This window comes from Podarcis bocagei, assembly GCF_964188305.1.
Source record: "Podarcis bocagei genome assembly, chromosome: 10".
NCBI classification, from domain to species: domain Eukaryota; kingdom Metazoa; phylum Chordata; class Lepidosauria; order Squamata; family Lacertidae; genus Podarcis; species Podarcis bocagei.
The window spans coordinates 34,455,265-34,482,623 of record NC_138135.1 but is presented as its reverse complement, the minus strand read 5'-3'; the positions used below and the strand labels follow the sequence as shown (position 1 = coordinate 34,482,623).

Below are 27,359 nucleotides of genomic sequence, written 5' to 3'. Positions count from 1 at the left end.
GATATTGCTCAACAACTCCTGGCAGGGGGAGGCTGCCAGAGGAACAGCCAATCAGAGACGGGCGCAGCCCAGAACTCTTCAGCCCGCCCCGCCCACTCCTCGCTGGCCAATGGCAAACAGGGCCGGGCTGGTCTGCCAGGGCTGGTTTACAGGGCCCGCTGCAGCCAATCAGGCCCCAAAGAAGTGGGCCGGTTACCTAACTTGCAAGAGGAAATGGGCTCGGTCGCAGGAAAGGCTTAAATCTCAAGTGTGAACAGACGGGCAAGAAATCAAAGGAGGATTCTGACAGTCTATCACAACCATAAAGTACAATGCCAACCTCAGGCCAGTAAATCATAGGTTGCTCTCTGGATCAGGCAGAATAAATGCATTAGTTACCGTAGTTCCTCCTGGTGTTGTTTTGTTTTCAGACTGTGTAGCGGCTTTGCAAATCATCCGTCTTCTTAGGAAGGGGTTCGCAGCGTGACCCTGGAAGCTGCCACCTTCAGTATTTCTGATTTCTCCATCAAAATACTGTAGGCAGCTTTCTATATTTATTTTTCATATGCTACTCAGTGTCTTGTGTGGGGCCATGACCCATAGGATCAAAGGTCTTAGTCTTAAATTAGATAAACCTTAAGTAGTATAATCACAATTCTATCTCTTGGATAAAACCCCATGGTACCTAATTCAGTTACCTAATATATGACCTGGCAATAGAAGCTGCAAGGCAGAAGTGGTAGAGTTTGTTTGCTTGCTTGCTTCTGTTTGCAACAAAGCAGTCTTTCAGGTGGAATCACAACTGCTGCCCACAAACTACGTAATTCTGTGCTCCCATTGTTCACAAAGAAGATGACCACCTGCAGTTCAAGTGGTTCATCGCACACAATTCTTGGAGTGATTGATGGTGTGTGTGAATTGCGTTGTGGGGTCCTTTAATCTGGCCTGGGTGTGGGGTAAAGGAATCATAGGGGAAATTAATTGCCGTGTGTAGATCCACATTCTGCATATGGCTAATTTGAAGATGCCATGGACATACTCATCTATGACTGGTGGGAATTTGTGGCATTCAATGCAGGTGGCAGGGAACTTGTTTGAGCTGTTTTAGTTTGTGGTGTTTAAAGAGATACTGCTTTGCTTTTGCTGCTGGGTGCACATGTGATGTCAAATACGCTCTGCCAAAGTTATAGCATATGCTACCAATGTAGCTAAGACGGTAGAATTATGGGTCACTTTCATTCATCCTGTTTCTCATGGAGTAAAATGACACATCATGCTGCTGCTTTGAGCTTCAGAGTTAGTGGGTGTGGAAAACACCATACTTGTAATCTAGTTTCTACTTCTATGGCATCAGCAGAAAATCTGTCGCAAGATTTCCAGGAACCTTTCTGTACTGTTTATCTTAAAGCCATATTTATACAAAACTAAAATAGAGCAATGACCTTATACATAGTCTGAGGGTGGCACTATATTTGGGGCCCAAGTGTCGTTGGTGGCTAGAGGTGCCTTTTAACAGCTTAGGTTAGTTCATTAGCTGCAACAATATCTGAATAAAGCAGACTTTGGGTTTTGTTAAACATGCTCTGGCTATTCTGGACTAGATTCTAGACTGACGCATTCAGCTCCACCCAGCAAGGCCAGTGGCCAGGGATGGTGAGAATAGAGGTGCAGCAATATCTAGAGGCCCACAGGGCAAGTTTAGAGCCCTTCTGGTCTCAAGTATAACTCTAATTCCTAATGCTATATAGCGTGATACTGAGAGGGATCATCCAAAGCTGCCAATTAATCTTCTTACTTTTGCCATCAGTTTTAAGACATGCTTTATTAGGCATCATGTTCCTAATTATGTTCAAATACTTTACCACACTGTGAACATAACATACTTTAAGGCAACGTCCCCTAAATCCTGTGAACTGTAGTTAACCCTTCACAAAGCTACAGTTCCCAGCACCTTTAACAAACTACAGTTCCCAGGGTTCTTTGGATGGAGTGTATGCAGCCTGTTTTATACAAAGAGACAGACTGGTGCCATTTTGAATCAGTTGTGTGATTATGTCAGCATCTCAGTCCAGTAGCGATAGGTGTTGCAAAGCCTGCTTAAAACTGTGATTATTCCAATGGGTGCAGTCAGCTATCCCATCCCCCAGTCACGCTTCACACCTAGACAAGTTGCCCAGAAGCAATGTTAACAAGCCTCAGCTCTTCCCTGGCACCCCTTACACAAGTCCCTCCCACACACTGCTTTGAGCCTGGAGGCCTTACCTGCAAGATCCTTGCCCAGTGCGAGGAACTGAAATGCCTGCAAAACACACACACACACACACACCCCTGTCACAGTTGTGGGTGTGCCAAGCCTAATTAGCCTAGCAGCCTGAAAGCTGAATACTGCTGTCACCACAAGAGAATAGACCAAATATAGTGGTACCTTGGTTCTCAAATGCCTTGGTTCTCAAACAACCTGGAACCTAAACACTGCAAACCTGGAAGTAAGTGTTCTGGTTTGCGAACTTTTTTCAGAAGTAGAACGTGTTCCGTTTTGAGTGTTACACTTCCATTTTGAGTGCCACACTTTCGTTTGGAGAGTTACGCTGAGGTCTGTCTCTTTTTGCTATTTATTTTGTGTTTATGTGGCTCTTTTTTTGTGTGTGTGACCATGTGGAACCCAGTTACAGATAGGTAGCCGTGTTGGTCTGCCATAGTCAAAATAAAAAAATTCCTTCCTGTAGCACCTTAAAGACCAACTAAGTTAGTTCTTGGTATAAGCTTTCGTGTGCATGCACACTTCTTCAGTATCTGAAGAATCAGATACTGAAGAAGTGTGCATGCACACGAAAGCTTATACCAAGAACTAACTTAGTTGGTCTTTAAGGTGCTACAGGAAGGAATTTTTTTATTTTGACATGTGGAACCCAGTTCAGCTACTGATTGTGTGACTGCGGTACATTGTTTATTGCGTTCATTTTATGGATCAATGGTCTCATTAGATAGGAAAATTCATGTTAAATTGCTGTTTTGGGGGTTGTTTTTAAAAGTCTGGAATGGATTAATCCATTTTGCATTACTTTTTGTGGGAAAGCATGCCTTGGTTTTGGAACGCTTTGGTTTTGGAACGGACTTCCGGAACGGATTAAGTTTGAGAACCAAGGTACCACTGTGTCCCACCAGATCTGTAGAATAGACCTCCATAGCTGAGTGAGAATTTGAACCCAAGTCTCCAACATGTTCACAGCCAAATGTTCTCTTCAATGTATCAGATTGGTTGCCAGTTCTCTTGGGCACAGTGGATATGATACACCAATAGCTGAAACAGCTGCCTTTGGGGAAGAAAATAAAATTCCAGATAGAATGATGGTGATGATACACTTAAAAGAAAAAAAAGTATATCAGAATTACCAGATGGTGACCAGGTGGTTGAATCCCATCTAGAAAACTATGTGTTTGGATGAAGAAACTAAAACCAGTAAAAACTGAAGTTAATTAACAGAGACTTGGAAGCATTCTTCCAGCGCTTTGCCAAACCTGATCATTCATAGCTGCCTAATGCATTTGGATCATGTTAGGAATACATAGCCAAACATGGCAAAGCACTTAATCACAAATTGAAAACAAAATAAAAAACTGAGAAAGTTTCCCAACAGTTTCAAACGGTTATGTATTTATTCAATTTATGTCCCATGCCACTTAAGGCTCTCAGCAACTTGTACAAATATTTTGTAAAGAATTGTTTTAAAAAATATAATTGGATTTTTCCTAACTCTTGCAATGTCACCCTCCCCGCATGGCAGTGACTCTGAGAGCCGATGGTAGCTGTTATGTCTGCTCTTGCTCTGAGGGATGGGCATCCTCCCACCTGTTCTTAAGCCACTAACCAATGACTGCAGCCGGTATGTTTTTTCTTTCACCTACCTACAGTTTGGGGGCAACTGACAAGGCGATCCTTGGGGAAGGCCATGAGTAGTTAGTAGCCACAATGACCACGCCTCCACAGTCAGAGGCAGCAAAGCTTCTGAATACAGGTTGCTGGAAACCACAGGAGGGGAGAGGGCTCCTGTGATCAGAACCTGCTTGGGGATTTCCATCTGGTTGGCCACAGTGGGAACAGGATGCCGGACAAGATGGGCCACTGGCCTGATCCAGCAGCCTCTTACGTTCTTATGACAGCCAAGCAGCCTTTTATTTGGATGGGAGAGGGCCTGTAGAACCCTGTCCCTTGCAGCCCTAAGAGAACGCAAGCTGGATCTAGCCCAGTATTCTTTTCCATAAGCAGGACCTGGGTGCAATGGCATTGGCCCCACTTGCACTTCCTGGAAACTGATACAGTGGTACCTCAGGTTACATACGCTTCAGGTTACAGACTCCACTAACCCAGAAATAGTGCCTCAGGTTAAGAACTTTGCTTCAGGAGGAGAACAGAAATTGTGCTATGGCGGCGCTGCAGCAGCGGGAGGCCCCATTAGATAAAGTGGTGCTTCAGGTTAAGAACAGTTTCAGGTTAAGTACGAACCTCCAGAATGAATTAAGTACTTAACCCGAGGTACCACTGTACACAGAATGCTACCTCTGAAGGCAGAGGTAGGACTTAGCTTTATTTTCCATGAGTTTGTCAATCCTTTTAAAGTCATTTAACTTGGTGGACATCACTACATCTTACTGGAGTGTATTCTGTAGTTTAACTACGTGCTGTGTAAAGAAGTACCTCCTTTCCTTTATGCTTTGTGCTTCTAACATTCAGCTTCATTGCCATCTTCCCCAGCTTTAATATTATGAGGGAGAAAAGCCTCTGGAGCTTCTAGCCAGGGACTGAATCCAGACTGAGGGCAGAGTACCGTTTGTGTTCATGTCCTGTTTGTGGCTCCCCCCAGGCATCTAGCTGGCCACAGTGAGATCAGGCAGGGCTCTTCTGACGTCCTTTGCCTGACCTCAGTGGTCCTCATGCCAATCAGTGTGTGGTGGCATGAATGTCCCAATTATTAGTAAACAGTACATGTGACATCCTAAAATAAGCACTTCCTGTGGCCCACACCATCCCATGGACTTCCATTTCTCCTTTTCCTCTCAAAGTTAAGACTCTTCAGTGTCTGTGTACTTCCCCTCACTTTGATCAGCAATGGCTGGTATAATCATCTGACACCAGTTTTGATTTTAAAAAAACCACCACAAAGTAACAGGCCTCTTCCATCCCTCCACAAGGCATCAGCAAGCCATTTTGTGAACTTTCACTCCAGGGTTGTTGTTTTACACCTGCACACTAGCAGCAGGTGGGGGGAAAATGCTTTAAGTCACATATTTGAAATATTGTCTCAGATGACGTTGCACTACAATACTATATGGCCAAAAGCGCCAATCATGGTTACATGTATTTATAACCCTAAATTGTGATTATGGACATCTTCAAACAGCAATTTGCTTGGTGGTAATTTGCTACCATAGAAGCTTGGGAGGCTGAAGAGCTGATTAACCTGAGGTATAGTGAAGTACACCAAGCTAACTGTACACATCTCTTTGTAATAAGGCCACAAGCCCCATGAATGTATGGGCCATGTGCTAACATCTCTAAATAGCAACAAGAACTGTCAATGTGCTTATAAAGTACATAACCACCTTCTTGCATGGCACAGGCACCGCCTCTCAGATTAGGCAGGATTTACATGAATGTGAACCATGCAGCAAGTTTAATGGTTTACGTACACCTTCTCTCTCTCCTTTACACACACTTTACTGCATGTAGGCAGAATTAGTGTTTCAGAAAATCTTCCTCTGGACTTCTCTCCTGCTGATTATCATTTTAAAAAAAAATCAAGCATGATCTGCATATTTAGCCAGTCTATACTACAGTTGGTAAACCTGTGGCCCTCCAAATGCTTTTGGACTACAATTCCCACCATCCCTGGCCACTGGCCTTATTGGCTGGGGTAGATGTAAGTAGAAGGTTTGATGTTTTATGACTCTTTAAGAGTGCTGTGCTTGAACTACTATACTGTATAAGCTTTGTTCTGATTTGCCTCTGGGCAGACTCTCTTAACTGGCAGTTTGGCAAGAACAACCCTGCTAAGTTTGGCCAGGGCACAGCCTGACTCCCTCCTTTGGCAAGCCTCACAGAACTCTAGCCCAATGGTTGCCATCAATTTGATTTGAATTAATTTTATAATGAAATGATTTTAGAATGTTATATTATTTTAGTGTTGTTAGCCGCCCCGAGCCCAGCTTTGGCTGGGGAGGGCGGGATATAAATAAAATGTATTATTATTATTTATTATTAAGTTGTTCTGTCCTCATGTGCAGTAGTTAATAAACTAGGTCCCTAACTTGGATCCATTGCACTTGCTTTTATTCTCTTAGTTCCATGTTTTTATTTCAGGTGTACCCTCACCTGGGTAACAAACCAGTGGTGTAGAAGAAAATTCTTGCCACTCTGTTTTTCAGTAAGCAATGCCAATGTCATTGTGGTACGTACAAGTGGGATGGCTCAACAGTCATTTGATCAGGAGGACATCAGGACATCAAGGGTAGGGAAACTTTGGCCTCCTACATGTTGCTGAACTACAACTCCCAACCGTCCCAGCAAGCATGGCCAATTGCCAGGGATGATAAGAGTTGTAATTCAGCAGCATCTGGAGGTTCCCTACATCTGAAGTACGTAAGTAATGAGAGTAGTGACATCATGGGAACTGTGTGACATGAGACTTGGTACTTCATTCTAAATGAGAGGTAGCTAAAACAGAAAGATCTGTCCTAGGCCACAAATGAATCACTTTTTGATCATGTTTCATACCAGCCATGTTGCCCACGCATGAAGAAACAGATGAGCCACCTTGCCATTCTCGTTCCAAGGAATAATACAGCACACACGGTGAGGGTTTAAAGTGCACACTTTTATTTTCTATTACAAAGGCTAAAAGAAGCAAATCTGTCTCATTAGGAACAAGAAAGTTGTTAGAACATCTACATTATTATCTTGGATACTAGACCTTCTGAAAGGTACTATGGATTTCTTTGTAATAGTAAAGCGTGGTATTCTTAAAATATAGTAATACAAAGACATTTTGAAGGACTCTCCAACTTATTACAAGATCAGCTTAGAAATATAGCATCTCCCTTCACTGGCTTTCCCCTATCACTCAATTTCTTAGGGATGGCCTGGTTGAAGGCCTGGTTAATCACTATCCCATTCAAACCTACCCTTCCCTCAACTTTGAGGATCTGGGAAAGGAGTCCTACCTCCTTTTTTGGAGCATTTTATAATACAGTGACTGAACCAATAACTTTATTTTATGTTAAGAAAGGGGCATTGCCAAGCTCTTTGTAGAACAGTTTGTTCAGTATTAAAAAACATAACCAGTGACCTAATTTCATTATAATTCTCAGATGTGTCTGCCCTCCTGAAAATCTTTCCCTTGCTAGGTCATTTATGGTAGTTATCCAAATGCTTATTTCTTTTATTCAGTTGTTCTGGAGCAGTGGGCTGACACCCTTGATTGCTGAAGAACTGCTAGTGCTATGGATACAGTGAGATGCTATAGCACAAAAAAGAATCCCATCCTATTTATATAAAGACAAAGGGGAAAAGATAAACAGAGGACAAAGTACCACCCCCTGCTCTTGACAATGTCCATTTTCTTAAGAAAATAATCAAAAGGCTTTCTTTAGCACCTTATTTATTAGATGAACATTTCTTTCCATGGAATGGGCAGATATTTACATGGGTGAGTTCACCACTAATTGGAGTAATGATCCCCTGTCAGCATAAATAATTCTTTTTCAATGCAACAGAACTATTCCTCCCCCTAACATCATTTTGTTTCAATAAGAGATGCTGCATTTCCCTAGCTAGAGTCCTTTTCCTTAACCCTCAATAAAAAAAGATTCCTTCAATACCACATACATATATAATATTATATAGAGTGATATATTTAATACCTGTGTATATATGTTTTATGGAAGGGTTACATATATACACACTAGAACAAGTCCAGTGACAAAATACTGCAACACCACATATCAGGTTATCATATCAGGAAAAAAACAAAAGTTGATTCTCACTGCAATGCCCAGGAATATGTGTTCCCACCCCTATAAACTCTGCTTCCATAAACCACAAAAGCCCTTTTCTCCCCCATCAAAGTAGTATTGATTGGAGTAAAAAAGGCTGCAAAGCAGTTTATTTTTTAATTAAAGAGGAAAGGAAACATTTCCCACCCCATAATCTAAATAAATTCACATATTATTACTCATGGTAGAGCATACACTTATATAGTTACATTTCTAGATGCAGATAGTTTAAGAATTTTAAACATCCATTTTCTTATGTGTGTTTTCCTCTGTCTGTCCCAAATAGGTTAACATTTCAACTCCAGAAGCTGGTCAATTGCTCTCATCAGTATTTTGAGAAATAGGACCAACAGACTGAAAGCATAATGGCCAAGCAGACAACAAGCAAATACACAGAATGCTTATGTGTGGGAAGGGGAGTGATTTGGCTCATTCAGTTGCAGTTGAATTTCTGTGTCTTTGCTTAATCCAGTGTCAAATTAATTAAGACTACTAAACTGGCAAGACAGCAGAAAATGCCAACTCCCTTTTTATCAAAATCTAGGCCAATGGAAGACACATAACATGATATGAGTGGTTTTGTTTCAAATTCTAGAATAATCAAATCAATAAAAGGGAATCATAGCTTTCAAGAAAAGTATGTGTGGATTATTCCATGGAATGGTGGTGGTCAGGGTACATGACTACCATTCACTGGGAGTCAAACACACAAAAAGCTATAACCTTCTCCTAGAAGATAGCAATGAAAAGTACCTACATCTCCTCTTTAGGAATACGAGTTTTTTGTCTAACAAAATATGCCTATTTGAAAACAAGTAGCTGGTTTTGCTTATAAAAAGACCAAATATCTTTAAATTGGTTTTACGATAGGTACAAGTGGGTTAATAAGTGTGAAGGCCAGATACTGACAAAAATGAGTAATGGGGCATCTGATCATCAGTTAGAAAGAAAATAAAGCAACAAAAGGTTTCAGAGAACCCTAACCTAGTGATCTTATGTTCCCCTGCTCTCTCTACTTCCCCTTCCTTATCACAATTATTTGGGCCTCTTCATGTCTATAGGGATAGCTTATATTATCTTAATTAATATTATTTAAGTAGGAAAGGGTTATAAAATTTGATTAAATATCAAAAACTCTTAGTTGGACAATTTCATAAAATAGATAGTATAACCAAGACTGCAGGTCCTAGATAGATACATCTCAGCATGAAACCTCCTCATTCAGATCACACATCATCTGCTTGAAAAACATAAAGCAAATATTTCAATACTGCATACTAATTTTTAATACACATATTAGTGCATTTCCTCTTAGACCCAAAAATAGAATTGCGCCAACTTGTTCAGTCACAAGTGCTGAGCATTTTAGCTTGCAAAAATATAAGTTGTGCACATTTTAGATCACCTGCATTCTTATCCAGAACAGATGTGTCCAACACACACATCATGCCAAGTGTCATAAAATGAAAGCACTTTTCCCCCCTTCTTCAGCCCCTATTTCACAGAACGTTTTGTTTAATGTTCCCATCATTTTTTGCAGACGTTTACAGCCCAGTGCTGAACATGCTTACCCCAAAAGCAGCCCCCATGGCGTTCAATGGAACTTAACTCATAGAAAGCATGCTTTGGATGATAGTCTCTGGAAGCTCACTTTAAAAGGTGTATTAAATAGTACTGATAAAGAAGAGATCATATTGTCTTCAAGGAACCTTGTCCACTGTCAATGAGGGGACAGAAAGCTGATTTAATGTGTTCTTGTTGCTGGAGGCTATTTGTAGATAATCTACTAGTTTTGGAAATGAAACATTCATATGCAAGGAAGGTTTTATTCTCCTTCTTTGTAACCTTGGTTTAACCAGTTTCTCTTGTGGAAACATTTTTAACTTCTCTCTTTGCATTTAATTCTATCTTTGATTTCAAGTATAGTTACATTTTTTATTATCTGAGTGGCACCACATATTTTACATGACAAAAAAAAAAAGGTTTCCAACCTGACTCTGCTTTTTATATGGCAAACATTTTTTAATCTAAACGACTGGATTCCTTTTACATAATTTCTGTCCATTTCTGCTATCATTGCTTTTTGGTCTTTGCAGACACACACATCTATCCAATACAGGGTGGGGGGACACCACTAAGGTGGAACTGACACACTTTCAGTAACAACCAAGCAGGCTCTCTGCACAACCTGCAAACATTAATTTTTCTTACGCACATGTCAATCCTCAAAAGAGCATCTTGGTTTTTGGTGTCTCTACGGAGAGGTAAAGACTGCATTGTACAATTGCTCCAACTGTAGGAGGAAGAATCTTCACAGTTATGCTTAACAAACAAAGGTCCAACACAACAATCTGTTATCAATTTGCTTTTTGGGCAATAGAATAAGCTATATGGGAAGGCAGGGAATATACTGTTGCCTCCACCTCCAAAGGCAATGTAGTGATAATCTTTCTAGCTGGACTACAAATTCATTGTCCTCCCTTACCTGAGAGGGATTGGAATGGGCAGAAAGGAGGAGGTAATCTTAGAATACACAGAGAAAAATATGATCTTATTTTTTACTATTGCCTACAGCAACCACCGGAGTCACCTCAAAACTTTAAAGATAGCTTGAACTGGGCTTGTTTTAAGTTACTTCCTTATTCTTCTACACAATAGTTTGGGTGTCTGTGGAGAAGAAGCACACAGCACTGCACAGTCACCAACACTGAACAAAACCCCACTTGCTCATCATTTCTCCACTATCTCTCTATGCTCATGTCCATGATGCTGCAATATTCCAGCAATCAGGCACCCCAAATAAAGGATCCAGGAGCTTGGGAACCAAAGTGAGAAGCCCCCTCCCTCTTATTTACCAAACACCGCAAAACAGTATCTTCTTTTTTTTAAGTTGAAAAGTGGTAGATTGAAAAATTATGTTTAAAAAGGGAGCAGGGGAGATAGAACAAAAGTCTAGGAGCATCATGTTCCCTGGCTATAGATGAATCAATTCAAAATCCCATTCAACATCAGTAAATCATCTTGATTATCTTACAATCAAAGAAAGGTTTGTGGAAGAACTACCAGTCTCTTTGTCACTGCCCTGCTCCTTCCCTTCCCACATCTCTGGTTCTGAAAACCTGCCTGTTTTCTCACCACCCTCAGTAAATTATATGCTATCCCGTAATAGGAAGCTGTATTTGCCAAAGTCGTCATCTCTGGGACACAGCAGCATATCCTTGCGGGCTTTGGCCAGCTTCTGCTTCATGACTTCCCTCCGATCCAGCCACTCTGTCAGTTCATCCTGGCCATGAGCAGAGCGACACTTCTCCCCTTCAGGGCAGGATTTTGTCTTCTGGAATCTGCAGGAGGACAACATATGGCTTAAGAGACTTTAGGGTTGTTTTTTTCATTTTTAACCATTTCCCTCGGTTCTTCAGTATCTGACACCAGAAAACTAATTTCAAACTACAGAGGGTTTTTTCTACTAAACATAGCAAGGGCCCAAGGCAAAAGAGGGATACTTTTTTGGCAAACAAGCCAGCCGGGTCAATTGTCAGGTATGATGGGAGCTGGAGCTAAACAACATCTGAACTGTAACTGTTGTTTAAAGGTATGAGATAACCTTATTAAAGCAAACATAAGTAAGTCTTAAAGAAACAACAGCAAACTTATCATGCCTTTATAGTTTATAGTAAATTATATATTGTTACTTTTATTATCTCCTGCCAACCTAGCAGTTCGAAAGCATGTCAAAGTGCAGGTAGATAAATAGGTACCGCTCTGGCGGGAAGGTAAATGGCGTTTCCATGAGCTGCTCTGGTTTGCCAGAAGCAGCTTAGTCTTGCTGGCCATGTGACCCAGAAGCTGTACTTCCCTCGGCCAAAAAAGCGAGATGAGCACCGCAACCCCAGAGTTGGCCACGACTGGACCTAATGGTCAGGGGTCCCTTTACCTTTACCTTACTTTTATTATAAAAGTGTGTCTGGCCAGTTTTGTACCATGTCTGAATTTCACCAGCTATTGAGATATAGTTAAAGATGTTGGTAAACAATGTAGTACAGACATCTGGTGGCAGCAGTTAGAAAGTGAATTGGCAGCGGTAAATAAAAGCTGGCTCTCCGCCTAATAAAAAGAAATAAGATGTGCCTCTCCACCTATTACTAATTACTAATAAACATTTAACCTGAAAAAGTAAATAGTAGCTGTGCTGTCCCATAAGAAAATTCCAAATCAATATTAGGACAATAACTCTACCAGGCCAACCAAAACATGACAAAACAGTACATAAGCTTCTGAGTCCTTCAGAACTCTTCATAAGGCTAGACGGCAATGGGGTGAGGAAGAGCTGAAGCCAAGGACTGTTCTCTTTATTAATCTGGAGTTGCGTATTGACTGCGTATGTAACCAGATGAGAAGAAGGTAGTTTTGTGCACAGTACCTTTCACACAGCCGGAACTCCCCCATTGGGAAACGGTAGTTCCAGCAGCTCGAGTCGTTCTCCGATGTGAAGACTTTTTCTTTATGCTTCTCTGACTGAATGTGTTGCTGCCATTGCTTCTTGCTGTTGCTGTTCTTCCCACAAAGCCAGCAATGGTAACCCATCTAGCCATCAGATAACAGGAGAACACAGTTCTTTAACTTCCTGCTGTTTCACTGAACAACTGCTCCATAAAAGGGTTAGAAAGGGCTCCTCCAACCACCTCCATGCCTAGTGTTCAATAAAACCAATTTGCCCATGACTTAAACATTTCCACTAATTAAGCTGTATAGAAATAGCTCAAATAAGAATAAAAGAAATCTATTGTTCTATGTGTTTCATAATTTGATCACCAACTAGATTTTCCTTTACTATCCACTTTCCAAAATGTTTTGCAACTGCCAAAGATATTCTGGGTTTTGTGGGGGGAGTGGTGGAGAGAAAAGGAAGAGGGGGAGGAAAAAAGGGGGTGCATGTGAAAAGTTGGGTGCAAGGGGCTGCAAAAGAGAGGGAGTAGGAGGGATGGCAATGAGGATGGTGAAAACAGGTGCAAAATGGGGCTGCAGAACAGAACAGAAAAGTAACTTCAGAAATGGGGCTGGGAAAGTGAAAAGCAGCCTTTGTAGTTGCATGGGATGGCAAGGAGAAGCTCTTGGGGATTAATGTGAGGAGAATGGCAGGGGGACTGATAAGTGAAACAGTGAGCAGGGGCACAGGGGTGTGGGGGGGTGTAATAAAATAGAGTCAACATTAAATCCTTCATATATTTCACAACTCATACAAGGATTGGGTCTTCCCAAGACTTCATGTCATTCCAGCAAAATACATGCAATTAATGAAGTGGCCCTCCATTTCTTTTTTTAAAATGGTACACTGTCTTCATAAAAAATTCAATATTGATTATTTGTTTGATTTAAATGCTTGCTGCTAAGAGCAACGGCATAACGTACAAAACAATACCTCTCAATAAAAATCATTCCAACAACCCCAACATAAAAACAGCAAAATCTTCAGGAGCAGCAACATTCCACCCAATGGGCCATCAACCAGCTTATGGATGGCAAGCGACAGATTGCGCAAGAGAAAGATGTTACCATGTCAGCATAATCAGTAGGCATCTGGATCTGCTTCTCTCCTTCCCGCGATGTCAGAGGTGTCCCCTCACCCGGCTTCCCAGGAGTGTGTTTTTTCAGCCACATGTCGTAGGTCTGCTGCATATCCAAAACTGCAATGAAATATCAGTTTGAGGAGCCTCCTTTCCATCATACCAAGCACAATATCTCCAAGAGGAAAGCTTTACAAGCTGCTTTATACCAAAATCAGAGCAAGAGCTCATCTAGTTTGATATTATCTTAGCATTCTTGTAGCTCAGCTCTTCAGCATTTCAGACAGGGGTCTCTCTAGAAGCCCTACCTAGAGATGCCTGGATTTGAACCTGGGACCTGCCACATGCAAAAGACGTGCTCTGCCACTGAGCCAAAGCCCCACCACACCTGAAAGGACTTACAAAAATACTTTTTTCTTTAAGGCAGGTGTTAGGAACTTCAGGCATGGGGGCTAAATGTGAACTTCCAAGGTTCTCTATCTGGGCCCTGGGACTCTCTCCACCCCACACCCCTAGGCCAACCAACCCAGCTTCAACCCCCCCTTGGGTGTTTTTGGATGGGTGGAATTTGTCCCTGGACTCTGATAATAGCTCTCCCTTGTCTAGATGAAGAATAGAGAGGGGTAGGTGTCTGAGTGTAGAAACTAGACTACTGTACAAAGTTAAAAGCCACTTTTGCCTCTGGCCCTGCTCATTACTGGAATGTGGCCCCTGGAAGGCTGCCCAGAAGGTGAGATATAAATGCGATAAATAAACAAAATAAAAATAAAATAGCACAAGGTGCAGGACACTGTTTCAGCCGGCAGAGAAGAAGATAGCTATACATGCGTGTGACATTTTGGAATACAATTCCAGCCCACAATGGCGCGGTTCCTATTTAAAGCAGACTTCTGTAAACTGCTTTATTGGTGGATTGGGAGTTAAGTCTTGTGCATGCACTCCTCCCTCCTCTGCTCTCTGGAGTCATCTGCACCCCCTTCCTGACATTAACCATAGTTTTAGGGAACTATGGTTTGTAAACCAACTTCAAGCCACGGCTTTAATCCTATCCATGTTTAGCCCTACTCAGACCTGGAACGTCTTCATAGAGGAGCAGAGCACCCTAGCAGATTTCACTGCCAGCAACCCTGCCAGATTCAGAACTCCTGGCCCCAGGACCAGAGCTCATAACACCAGTAGCCTAGATTCCTGAATAATTCTTGGATTCCATCCCTCCACCAATCATCACCCCTGGAGCTCCAAAAATAGAGGAGACAGAAACAAGGCAAGAACATGCTTGGCTAACAGCATGTTTGGCTATTCAGGAGGCAGGTAAGTGCCTGAAAACAGGGCCTGGCAGAGAAAGGCAGGCAGGAATGGAGTCTCCCGCTGCTATATAAGCTCTCATTCTTAGCTCCCTCAGAGCTCCAAACTCACCTTCCTAAACTGGGGAAAGAGACAAGATTCCCAATTATTTTATACACTGGTGTCCTCATAATGCAGTACTTCAATTAGCACAGGGAAGGAAGGGGAAATTGCTCTGGAGAGGGGAAGGAAGGAGCAAGTTTCACAAGACCAGCCCTTGGTCTGGAAACTATGCTTTTCAGGGAGCCAGACTTACATCTTCACTAAGCCACAGTGTGTCCATCACTCTCAAGGTAGCTTTCCTAAAAACGGGGGTATGGGGAACTAGAATGGAAGAGAGATTTCCCCCTGCTCCCAAACATACATTCCACTCACTCTTATTTTCTTTCATGAAAGTCCACATCTCTCTCTCTTCAGGGCTGTGGGCAAAAGAGCAGTTTCCAACATACTGACACTTTCTGCCATTTTGGGCATGAATGCATAGCTGCAAAGAGATAGAAAACACACAAACACCACCTTAAAAAAGAAGAAAAAAACCCTCCACCCTCAAAAGAAAAAAGGATGAAGTAGCCAAGAATGGCGCCAAGTCAAACAAAAAGGGGACAAGCAAGCTTTGCGAATTTATTCTGCTTCAGGCTGTATCTGCAAATCTGTGACTAGGCACTGATAACAACATACAAATTTGTCTCTCCAGCTTGACAGGTGATAGCCTTCCAGCATTAAGGTAGTTGACCCCCACCCCACCCCGGCAACAAACACCTGTTCTTTAAAGCTCAATCAGAGCAAACAGCAATCTCTGGAAAATCTGAACAGACGTTTGCTCCAATTGAGTGCTAAAGAGCAGGTATTCACTGCAACAAAACCAAAACCAAAAACCCACGCTCAGACACAGAGTTTTAAAGTTTTTAAGTGTGGATAAGCCCTGAGATCTGTAGGATTTAAATTTGCAATTATTGTTTTTTCGGTACAAGTTTATTCTGGTTTTTATCACTATATATATGTTGAATGCCATTAAGGACTCTGTGGTGACAGAACCCACCTCCACACATACACCTGAAAGATGACAAGCAAAGAAGAAGAAGAAGAAGAAGAAGAAGAAGAAGAAGAAGAAGAAGAAGAAGACGACGACGACTGATATACTGGGGGCTTATGGAGGTTATTCAACAACCCACTGTTATTCTGCGAAGGCTGCTGTGGAATTGTTCCTGTGCTTTCTGCCAATTTTCCAGGCCCTCCTGAGGCTAGCAATAGCTGCAGCACTTCTGGATGAAGGCCTTCTGAGTTTCAGGTGCACTGCCAATCAGTGCACCTGGTTATCAATAAGCCATACAGACTGCAGCAATTTCTTCTTATGGATCACTACTATGGATCAATTCAGAATGGTTGTGTGATCCATAGCAGGATTAGGGTGGTGGTGGCATAGTTTCTCCCCTCACTCAAAAAGCAGCTGTTGTGCAGAACACTGCTAGTTGCTGTGTCACAGGGGTTGGAGTCATGGGCTCCTCCCCACCTGCCTCTTATTCCAGAGTATCAGTACCACAGACTTGCTTTCTGCAAGTCCTGCCATGGCCACACACCACTTGTCTCACACTTGCCATTTAAGCAAGGTCTTCAGACACTGCCATCTTTCCCCTTGACACAGGGTACAAAGGAAAACCTACTACTCTTTAAGTCCACTTTCTCTCTCAGAGCCCTTATGTCTGTCCTTGTGTTGGACAAGCGCTCCCAAGAACTGCAGGTGCATTCTAGCACATGGAGCTACACAGAGATCTACTTTGAAATGGAAGGCTGCATCACGGAATTAAGAATAGTACACCTTCAATATGCTACATTCAAGCATGCTTTCAAGCAAGAGCACGGCATCACAGTGATGCTCACAGAGGGGAGTCTGAGACCTGCCTGCCATACCAACGTATCAGAAAGTTACTCTGGACCATATCCTCTCTCCGTTTCTGGAAATGGAGACAAATCAAGGCCAGATTTCTTGAATACCTCTCCAAGAACCTCCTAGATTGCAGAGTTGAATAGAAAACACTAAAATATAAATATAGGAGGAGAACTGAAGAAAAGCTTCTCCTCCAAAGACATACTGCTAACGTTTTCCCTTTCCCTCATATCTCACTTTTCAGTTCTTGTTTCTACCACAAAGCCTCTTCATTTCTTGAAAAGACCACAACCTGAGCAGGCTACAGCACAACTGCCCATTCCTCACCCACAGTGAAAATCATGCTATGCTCTAGGAGAATGATTTCCAAAGCAATTGTTTTTAACGTCTCTTCCTCATCCTTACTCACTCATGGAAACAGAAGATGTTGGCTTTGTGCTCAAAGGAAATAGACAACAGACACTCGGATTAGAAACAGATTTAATGAACAATTCCAACAAAGTAAACAAAAACTATTCCCTTAGCCAAGGGTGGGGAACTTGTGGTCTCCAGATGTTGTTGGACTACAAATCCCATCATCCCCTGACCACTGGCCAAGAGTTGGATTCCAATAACGTCTGGTGGGCCAGCGGTTCCCCATCCATGCACTTAGCAATCAACAGAAGTACAGCAGTAAAATTATTCACTTCCTTGTAGCAACCGTTTTTGAAGCACAGTTATTTCCTTTTGCAACAGAATACAAGTCTTTTAAAAAAAGGGATTGGATGATTTTTATAGAAAACTCTCCTAAAGCAAGGAGGCATTTGACTCTAGGGGCACATGAAAAGCCTAGATATGAACATTCATGCGTGAATATACACACGTGCATGTATTGCTTGCTCATTATTTACCAAATATTGTTGGTCGTTTTGAGTCTTCCCTCCCCTTAGGAAAAAGGGATACAAAAAAGTTTTGCAACATGTTCACCCACAACTGGGTTTCACATTAAGAGCTCCTCTTGATAGTTTTCTTCTTTTTTGAATGAGCAGTGCTTTCCAAATCCTTGAATTGACTTGAAGTCACTTCATCTTCAAGCCCAGGAGCTAGTGCCACACCTTCTCTGGCAGTAAACAAACTGAGGAATGTCACCAGCTTCTTTTCACACACACAGCACTCTGAATTAGAGGAGGGTAACCCAAGGTGAAATGCTATACCCGATTCCAGAGCCAACCAGTCTTTCCTGGAACAAGGATTTTAATTAAAACCACCAAATTTGCATGGGTGATTTCAACGGGTGTCAATATATTCTTTCATTATTGCACCACTGACTAATCTTGGCCTTCAACCAGAACCTGTTTTTTGTCTAACAATAACTTTCTCGTCCTCCTTCGGCTTCTGTATTCTGGCTCCCTTCTCACTCCATACAGAGCTCAAGGGGCTTCTTAGAGAAAAGGCGAGTAAGATACACGACAGATATAAAGAATGATGCACAGTGAGAAAATGGACAGAGAAAAGTTTTCTCCCTCTCTCATAATACTAAAACTCAAGAGGCATCCAAGTTTCTGGGCAGCCAAAAAAAGGGCATTTCTTCACACAGCACTTAGTTCGCCTGGCACTTTCATTATATATTTTTAGGCACCAGCTGAAAACCTTCCTCTTTAACCAGGCCTTTGGCTGATTAATATTCTACAGCCTTTTAAATGTGTCTGTGGGAAGGGGCGGTATTGTTTTGCTGTTTTGTCTAAATTTTCTTGTTTCTATCCTTTACTTTATTCTGTGAGCTGCCCTGAGCTGAGGAGTAGTAGTATGTGTAGTAATAATAATAATAATAATAATAATAACAACAACAACAACAACAACAACAACAACAACAACAACAACAACAACAACAACAACAACAACAACAACAACAACTAGGGAATTCACGCCTACAAAAAGCAGTGGTGGCCATAAGCTTGGCTGGCTTCAAAAGAGGATTAGAGAAGTTCATGGAGGATAAGGCAATCAACAACTAATAAGCAGGATGGTGATGGTCTACCATTGCTGCCAGAAGCAGTTTGCCTATGTATACCAGTTCCTGGGAAACACAAGTGGGGAAAATGCTACTATGCTCAAGTTCTGCTTGTGGCTTCCAATAGGCAACTGACTAGCCACTGTAAGAACAGTGCTGGACTAGTTGTGCCTGATCCTGCAGGTTCCGATGATGTTCTTATGTTAAGCACCATCTGCAAAACAACAGGGATACTCACATCGTATTGCTGAGGGAAGTTGCGGATGGAAGGCAATGGTCGGACAGACACCCACTTCTTCTTTGCTTTGGACATCACAAGCAGGACACGGCGCTCCTTGGTCCAACTACGAGGGGAGGGGGAGCCAAAAAAGATGCTCAGAAAATGTTCCATTATGAGCAGAGTCTGGCTTTCATGACAACTGGTGTACAGTGGTACCTCGGGTTACATACACTTCAGGTTACATATGCTTCAGGTTACAGACTCTGCTAACCCAGAAATAGTACCTCGGGTTAAGAACTTTGTTTCAGGATGAGAACAGAAATCGTGCTCCGGCGGCACAGCAGCAGCAGGAGGCCCCATTAGCTAAAGTGGTGCTTCAGGTTAAGAACAGTTTCAGGTTAAGAACGGACCTCCAGAACGAATTAAGTACTTAACCGGAGGTGCCACTGTACAGACTGAGCTAAAGAATCCAAAATTCCCTGCTAGAAAGAAGGAAAGCTCTGTGCCACAAACCACGTGGGCAGGGTGGGGAGGACAACACACAACAACTGATCACCAAAATAAACTGTGTGAAGCAATAGCAGATAAGAAAAGCCTTATGAGGCAGATCATCTGGTCCTGTATCACATAGATTGTATGATTTATAGACTAAGGAAGAGTTTTCAGAACTGCGTGTCAGGGCACACTAGTGTGCCATTAGAGAGAGAGAGAATTAGGCCTTGAAAACTTAAGCAGCTACTATGTCCAGGTCTGTGGCAGTGTGTGAAGGCACCTTCCTAAAGCAGAGTAGCAATGCCTGAATGGGAGGGAGACTATCTCTTAAGCGTCACAGAGGAAAGATGGGATATAAATCTAATATCTAAATAATCATTGGTGGCATCTATCTCACTATATCCTTATTTGTTTACCCTTGATACTCCTCAAGGGGCATCTCAAAATGATTTACACTATAACAACAAATATAAAACTTGGCTACAGTCATACCTTGGTTTTTGAACAGCTTAGTTCTCGAATGTTTTGGCTCCCAAAAACTGCAAATCTGGAAGTGACTGTTCCAGTTTGCATACTGTTTTTGGAAACTGAACAACCGATGGAGCTTCCGACTGGTTGCGGGAGCTTCCTCCAGCCAATCAGAAGCCACGCTTTGGAAGTTGAACAGACTTCTGGAACGGATTCCATTCAACTTCCAAGGTACGACTGTATATAAAAACAATTTAAAAAGCAATTGTGTATGTAAACAATTTTGAAAAACAACCACTATAAATATAAAAGCAGTTGAAAACAACAACAAATACACACAATCCATTCAGGGCCAGGACAGGCACCAACTAGATAAAGATTTTAGAAGGCTTATTGAAGGTGTGTGCAGGCACTGTGCATAACCTCTGAGTGGGGAGGCAGCAGACAGCACCCGTTTCCGCCTTTTTGCCAGAATATGATCATTGACATAACCCTGAAGGACGGACTAATAATGCACAAGGATTCCCCAGATGCAACCTGTGCTAGAGCTGTCAGTCATGGGGGAATCGCTGACACATTGCCTACTTAGGGAAGCAACCGTGCTTCCTAGGCAAAGGAAAGGGTAAGACATTGGGAAGCAGAATCAAAATGGGCTGGCTTCAAACTCCCTGCCCATCGCTTTACAAGTTAATCAAGCATTTATAGTAATCTTTTTTAGTGCAAAGCTGAAGTATACTGTAGTGATCAGGTGGGATTGCTGTTGTCTTTGTCCATGGAGTTTTCTTGGCAGGGATACTGGAGTGGCTTGCCGGTTCCTCCTCCAGGTGGGATTGCTATGAGGAATTATAAATATAGAGTAAGCCATCTGTGTCAGCAATGAAAGCATTGCGTTGACTGGGTTTAAACTATTTTGATATGATTCTTGATCAATCCAAACCTCTGCATCCCTGTTCCATTTCTCTTTCTTGACAAGTCACGTCCTGCAGGCAGGCATCCTGGGTCATCAAAGATAGTGGGCAGCTTCTTTTGATGTAGCTTTTCTGATATGTTAATCTTAGGGCCAGGAAACAGATCTCAGCTGAAGGTGATAATGATCGCAATATGCGTGCTTAATTAGTTTTGGTAGTTTAAATTTTCCCAACTTGGGGTTTATTGAAATGCTCAGAAGAAGTCTGATTCGTTCTTATGAACACTCTGTAAAAAGTTCTTTTGTGAATAAAACGACCTGGGCTGTGGGGTAGAGGGAGAGAGATTATTATATGCACCCTTCCCAGAGTCTTGCTGGTTCAAGCCTCTGTGTGTATTCTTATTAATCAGAGTTCAAGCCTTCCTTTACTTTGGGAACGCCTCAGTATACCTCCATTTTCAAAATGGGGGTGGCACCTGTCCCATTATCAAAACTTTGGGAAACATTGTATTAAAACAATACAGACCCATAAGTAATTGGCCCATAAACTCTGCATCATTTTTAATCTCCCTTTCCCCCATGTTTTCTCTCCACACAGCTTCCTCCACAAGAGTAGGTATGCCTGGCACTGACTCAGTTAAAAAATGACCACAAATACATTTTATAGTCTACAAAGAATAAAAACAAAACCCTAGAAAACCACAGCAATTGTTTAAATAAAAGCACGCCACAAAATCTATGGTAGGAAAACATTCTACAGGCAGTAGAATAGGTAAGGGCACCTACCAGTGGCGAGCTTTGGCACTACAGTACTTGAGGTCCTTGTCTGGTTCTACCACCTGCCCATTCCTCCAGCACTGGCCACAAACAAATTTCATTTGAAGGTCGAAAGTGCTTGACGTGGGAGTCCTCGCAGAAGCCTGATATTGGGAAGGAGGAAGGAACAAAGTTGGTGGAGGGAGTTGCTGCATCCACAAAATGGGACAAGCTAGATTTACTAAGACAATACACATTTTTACACGTATGTTCTTTTATGAGAACTGCAGAATAAAGCAAGCGACAAAACAAGACTGCAAAAACAGATCCTAACAGTAAAAACAGTAAGATAAAATTACATTAGAATGGATATTGATATATAAGTAAATAGCCTTTGCTGATAATTTACAGACAAAAATCCCGTTATTTGAAAAGGTAAAGGATATCATATGTAAGGGACTGAAGATAAAGATAAAGCGCTCTCTCTTTCTCTCTCTCCACAGACTCTGTTTCATGCTATTGAAGAAGCTAATAAGCCACCTACTTCTGTTTTCTAGTATTGTGGGATGTGGTGTTGGAGATAATGAAATGGCACAATGCAAAACTCACAGTAAAAAAAAACTCTTTTTAAGATCCATGCTGTTGAATTTACAATTGCATTCCTACAGGAACGGGTTTTGGGGTTTTTTTTGCCAGTATTGGCCACTGGTTCAGCACAGTACCTAATCAATAGATTGGGCTCTAAGGGCATAAATTGGGCCTATATGATCTTTACAGTCCTGGGCTTGGACTCACTTCACTTCCTGCAGGGGTTGCAAACATTGCACATGACACACCCATTCTAAAATGCACATACATACACAAAGCAACCCTGAGGAACGCAAGGACTCCTGGACGGTTAAGTCCAGTCAAAGGCGACTATGGGGTTGTGGCGCTCATCTCACTTTCAGGCCGAGGGAGACGGTGTTTGTCCACAGACAGCTTTCCGGGCTGTGTGGCTAGCATGACTAAACTGCTTCTGGTGCAATGGAACACTGTTACGGAAACCAGAGTGCACATAAACGCTGTTTACCTTCCTGCTGCAGCGGTACCTATTTATCTACTTGTACTGGCATGCTTTTGAACTGCTAGGTTGGCAGGAGCTGGGACAGAGCAATGGAAGCTTACCCCGTTGCAGGGATTAGAACCGCCAACCTTCCGATCGGCGAGCCCAAGAGGCCACCTGCGTCCCTGAGAAACACAGCAGTGGCATAGCATTGGGGGGAGGGGAGCCTGCAGTGGTAGTTGCCCTGGACACAAAATTGTTAGCGGGTGCAAAATTTCAACACCCAGTGCTGCCTCAATACAGCTGTGCGCTTCCATTGGTGGGCTCTGTTGAAAATGGCTTCTCCATGTGAACCAGGAAGGGACCTCTTCAGACAACGGAACAACTCTTCTTTTCTTATCTCTGCAGCTGCGGTCTCCTGGGTGACATGGACGCTGTTAGGCAGTTTAATGTGCATATATAAACTATATCATCTTTTACAACATTGGGGGCAGAAAATATTACTTGATGGAATTCTCTGCCTGAGCAACATATTAAGAATGATACTTCAGCTCTGAATGACTAACAATTTGAGTAGAAGAGAAAAGAGCTGCTAATAATTTAAAGACAATTTGTGCCAACTTAGAATTTGGAAAGAAACAGTGGCAGGAGGGAGAAGTCAGAGGCTGAGATATATGGAGAGATAGTTACCCCAGGACAGGAGATCACAGATTCATGCAATTGGTGGTGGTAATTTAGTGTAGAAAATGTGTGTTGGTTGGGGGAGGAGGAAGAAAAGAGGGTTCACATTGTTATGGTTCTTGCCACCTCAATAGGAAAAAAGAACATTGAACACAATACGCACATACAATCCTCATTCCTTTGACTGCAATGTTAGGGGGGAAAATGCTGCTTTTCTTTATAAACAAACTCATGGAACTTAAAATAAAATAAAACACACACCAGGGGTCTAGGACAAATGAGTTACTCAGGGTGCCAAGTGCTTTAGGAGTGCAAAACGCAAAGAATGCTGATCTCGAGCAATTTGTTCAGCCACACTGTTTTGTGTAGGATTATGCAGCATCAACTCAAAACAAGCTCCACTGAGTCTTTACTCTCAGATAAGGATAGCCACCTGAATCAGGTAGCCAGAGCACACCAACTGAGGCCAAGGAAATCTCCACAGAGAGTGGACCCTGCCTTAGACCAAGCCTAGAAGGAGGGTTTAAAGTTTTACATGTGTGTAATTCTGGAGAGAGTTTCTAAAGACTCAGGTGCCCTGGGTAAATGCACCAGGCTGGTGTCACAAGTCACATAAGTACAGATTGTACCAATCGCCATGCTGATCACCGCAAGAACAAATGGAAAAGCAGGGCTAATCCAGATTAGTGCAGGAGGTATGGTGCAAAAAGAGTAACTATGACAAAACACAAACTCCTGGAACAAAAACAGCTACAGTGGTGCCTCGCAAGACGAAATTAATTCGTTCCGCAAGTCTCTTCGTCTTGCGGTTTTTTCGTCTTGCGATGCACGGTTTCCCATAGGAATGCATTGAAAATCAATTAATGCGTTCCTAGGGAAACCGCCTTCAGACCAGGTCCGGGGACAGTCTGTCCCCGGACCTCTTCTGAAGGCTGGGGGGGGGGACAAGGGCTTTTCTTCTCACCCCCAGCATTTTAAAAAACCCTGGGACAGCGGAGGACTTCTCCGCTGTCCGGGCGATCTTAAAATGCTGGCGGGCGGCATTTTAAAATCGCCCCGGACAGCGGAGGACTTCTCCGCTGTCCGGGGCGATTTAAAAGCCCCTGGGAAGGCAGGCAGGGGGGGGACAAAGACTTTCGCCCCCCGCCCACCTTCAGAAGGTGTTCCCACCCACCCCGCCCGGCTTCGCAGCAGCGCTACGAAGCCCGGCGGCTGGGGCAGGTGCTCCCGCCCCCCACCCCGCTTCGGAGCAGCGTTCCGAAGCGGGGTGGCTGGGGCAGGTGTTCCCACCCCCCGCCCGGCTTCGCAGCAGCGCTACGAAGCCCAGCGGCTGGGGCAGGTGCTCCCGCCCCCCACCCCGCTTCGGAGCAACGTTCCGAAGCGGGGTGGCTGGGGCAGGTGTTCCCACCCCCCGCCCGGCTTCGCAGCAGCGCTACGAAGCCCGGCGGCTGGGGCAGGTGCTCCCGCCCCCCCCACCCCGGGACACGGGGAGATTTTAAAATGCTGGGGGTCGGCAGCGAACGCTTCGCTCCCGACCCCCAGCATTTTAAAATCTCCCCGGGACACGGGGAGATTTTAAAATGCTGGGGGTCAGCAGCAAACGCTCCCGATCCCCAGCATTTTAAAATCTCCCCGGGACACGGGGAGATTTTAAAATGCTGGGGGTCGGCAGCAAACGCTTCGCTCCCGCCCGCCAGCATTTTAAGATTGCCCGGGGCAGGCGGGGGGAAGGCAGGCGGGGGGGGAGCAAAGACTTTTGCCCTCCGCCGGCCTTCAGAAGAGGTCCTCTTCTGAAGGCCGGCTGTGGGCGAAAGTCTTTGCTCCCGACCGCCAGCATTTCCCTATGGGCTTTCGTCTTGCGATGCAAGCCCATAGGGAAATTCGTCTTGCGAAGCGCCTCCAAAACAGAAAACCCTTTCGTCTTGCGGGTTTTCCGTCTTGCGAGGCATTCGTCTTGCAGGGTACCACTGTATCCCTATTAGCCAAGCCCACTAGACACCTATTTCTACAGTGTTAATTAGCCATGTGGAAAGCTGCCATCAAGGCCCTCCCACCAAATAAATCCATATAAGTCATTGTTGCAGATGGAATTCATCCCTTAGGTATCTATCTAATAATCGCTGCCTCCAGTCTTTTCACACCCTCATCAAAGGCTTTGAAAAGCTCCTTCTAAACATTAGAAGCTTCCAAGAACATGAGGCAAGCACAAACTGAACAGGTCTTTTCAGGTGAGTAGCCCAAAGCTGAGAAGCATATGCATCCTTGCCAGGTAAATACATCTTTGCAAAGGTAAAAGGAACTAAAAGAAGCAGCCAAAGCATCAACTGTGCATGACTGTATTTGTAACAGCAAGACACATACCTGACAGATTGCTAATAAATTAGTCAATGTTGCATGGAAATTAGAGGTTCCTAAGCATGCCATGAATTAACTCAGCCCAACTGGCTTCAGATTAACAGCTGCATTGTTATGGGGCCAACATTACAAGATCTAGTTGGCAACTAAACCATACCAGCCACATGATTAAAAGCTTTGGCACAGCAATGCTTTGATTTGTTATTCCAAATAAGGCAGAAGGCATGCCACAACGAGAAAGAGAACAGTGGATCAGTGGTAGAGCATGCAAATAAGATCACCAACAAAATGTTGAAGTAGGGTGAGCTTCTTTCAGAATTCCAGCCAGCCAGCTATGATTTCTTTCAGGATATTCCATTCCATTTCTCCCTCCCTCTAGTTTTCATTCTTCTACCATCCCCGAGTAGTCACTGAGTATGCTTTGGGGAAATATCTGTAGCTCAGTAACAGGACATCCGTTCTGCCTGCAGAAAGTCCCAATTTCAATCCCTGGCATCTCTAGGGAAGACTGAGAATGCTCCCCAATGGAAACTTTGGAGAGTTGCTGCCAGTCCGTATAAACAGTACTGAGCTAGATAGAACAATGGTTGAAGGCCAATTCTAGAAATGTGGGATGGGTCTGATTTCACTTAGATATGCAAGAGTATTATTCTCTCGTAACCTTTCCCTAACTCTGTTAACTCTTCTCCAGCTGTTCCCAATTATTCACACATATTTAGTTGCCAAAAAAAGCAACTCAGCCCGGCATTATTTACTGGCGGTCCAGAGTGAAGCTGGCTATACAGAATGGCTGTTCCAGGTATATCCAAAAATGAACGCATTCAGGCATTGTGCAATTAGTTTCCAGACAACTTCACAGCTTAGAAAATGTCAGGTGATTTTGCAATCTGTGAAAGTAGCAAGACAGCATGTCATCCTGTTATTTAGTTTTTCTGAACCAAAGTCATCTTAGCACAAGAGCAGAGTGCACACAAATAAGGGAATTCTGGGGAGACAGAACCCACCCCCCTAATGTGACGCTGCATCATCCCTCTCCCCACAAAAGTTCCCCCACTCCCCCTCCATGCAAGAGTTATTCAGCTGGAAGCACAGCTGAATAAGCATTATGCCAAATTAACCTGCTTAGAATGAAGAAAAAGAAAGGCAAAAACAAACTTTCCACTGTTGGTTGCTTAGCCCTCTGCACCACTGAACTGTTGCTACTTTCTTTGAGAATTAGCTAAAAGCTGGTAGGATGGTCTCCTCGGCTTGGACAAAACCACAGTGAACCCATCTGGGACTGGTTAGTTATATTTGAAATCCCCTTCCATTTCAAAAGCTACAAGCATGCTATACATCAGTGTCATGCAGGACCCTGTTTAATTAGCAGGGTATCAGCAACAAGCATGTTCTGAACAAGCCCACACAAACATTTTTTAAAAAATCTTCATTGCTATCAGCTGTGCTTTTCACAGCAGCATTTCTTACTAACTGAACATTTCTGACATAGTTCAAGACACCCACTAGGCTCAGAGATGGTGGAATTTTGACCCTTCAGATGCTACTGGACTTCCAACTCCCATCATGGAGGATGGATTGAATGTTTTATTTCACAAAGGGATGGCGAGATTCAGAAAAACAGTCC

General features: G+C 43.2%; 1 protein-coding gene across 5 annotated transcripts in view; it reads right to left on the bottom strand.

Annotated features, from left to right (window-relative positions):
- Nucleotides 1-6,830: 6,830 nt before the first annotated feature.
- ZC3H7B (zinc finger CCCH-type containing 7B) overlaps nucleotides 6,831-27,359 on the bottom strand; it is a 49,414-nt gene continuing 28,885 nt past the window's right edge. For 4 of the 5 annotated variants that reach the window (XM_081209514.1, XM_081209513.1, XM_081209516.1 and 1 more), the window contains exons 18-23: nucleotides 21,685-21,818; nucleotides 19,050-19,155; nucleotides 15,312-15,420; nucleotides 13,582-13,712; nucleotides 12,449-12,612; nucleotides 6,831-11,369 (exon numbers count right to left, since the gene is read on the bottom strand). In XM_081209514.1, the coding sequence (XP_081065640.1) occupies nucleotides 11,177-11,369; nucleotides 12,449-12,612; nucleotides 13,582-13,712; nucleotides 15,312-15,420; nucleotides 19,050-19,155; nucleotides 21,685-21,818 (837 nt within the window). In that variant the 3' untranslated portion in view covers nucleotides 6,831-11,176. Of the gene's footprint in view, nucleotides 11,370-12,448; nucleotides 12,613-13,581; nucleotides 13,713-15,311; nucleotides 15,421-19,049; nucleotides 19,156-21,684; nucleotides 21,819-27,359 lie in introns of those variants that run through there. The other variant, XR_014012029.1, reaches the window with a different exon arrangement.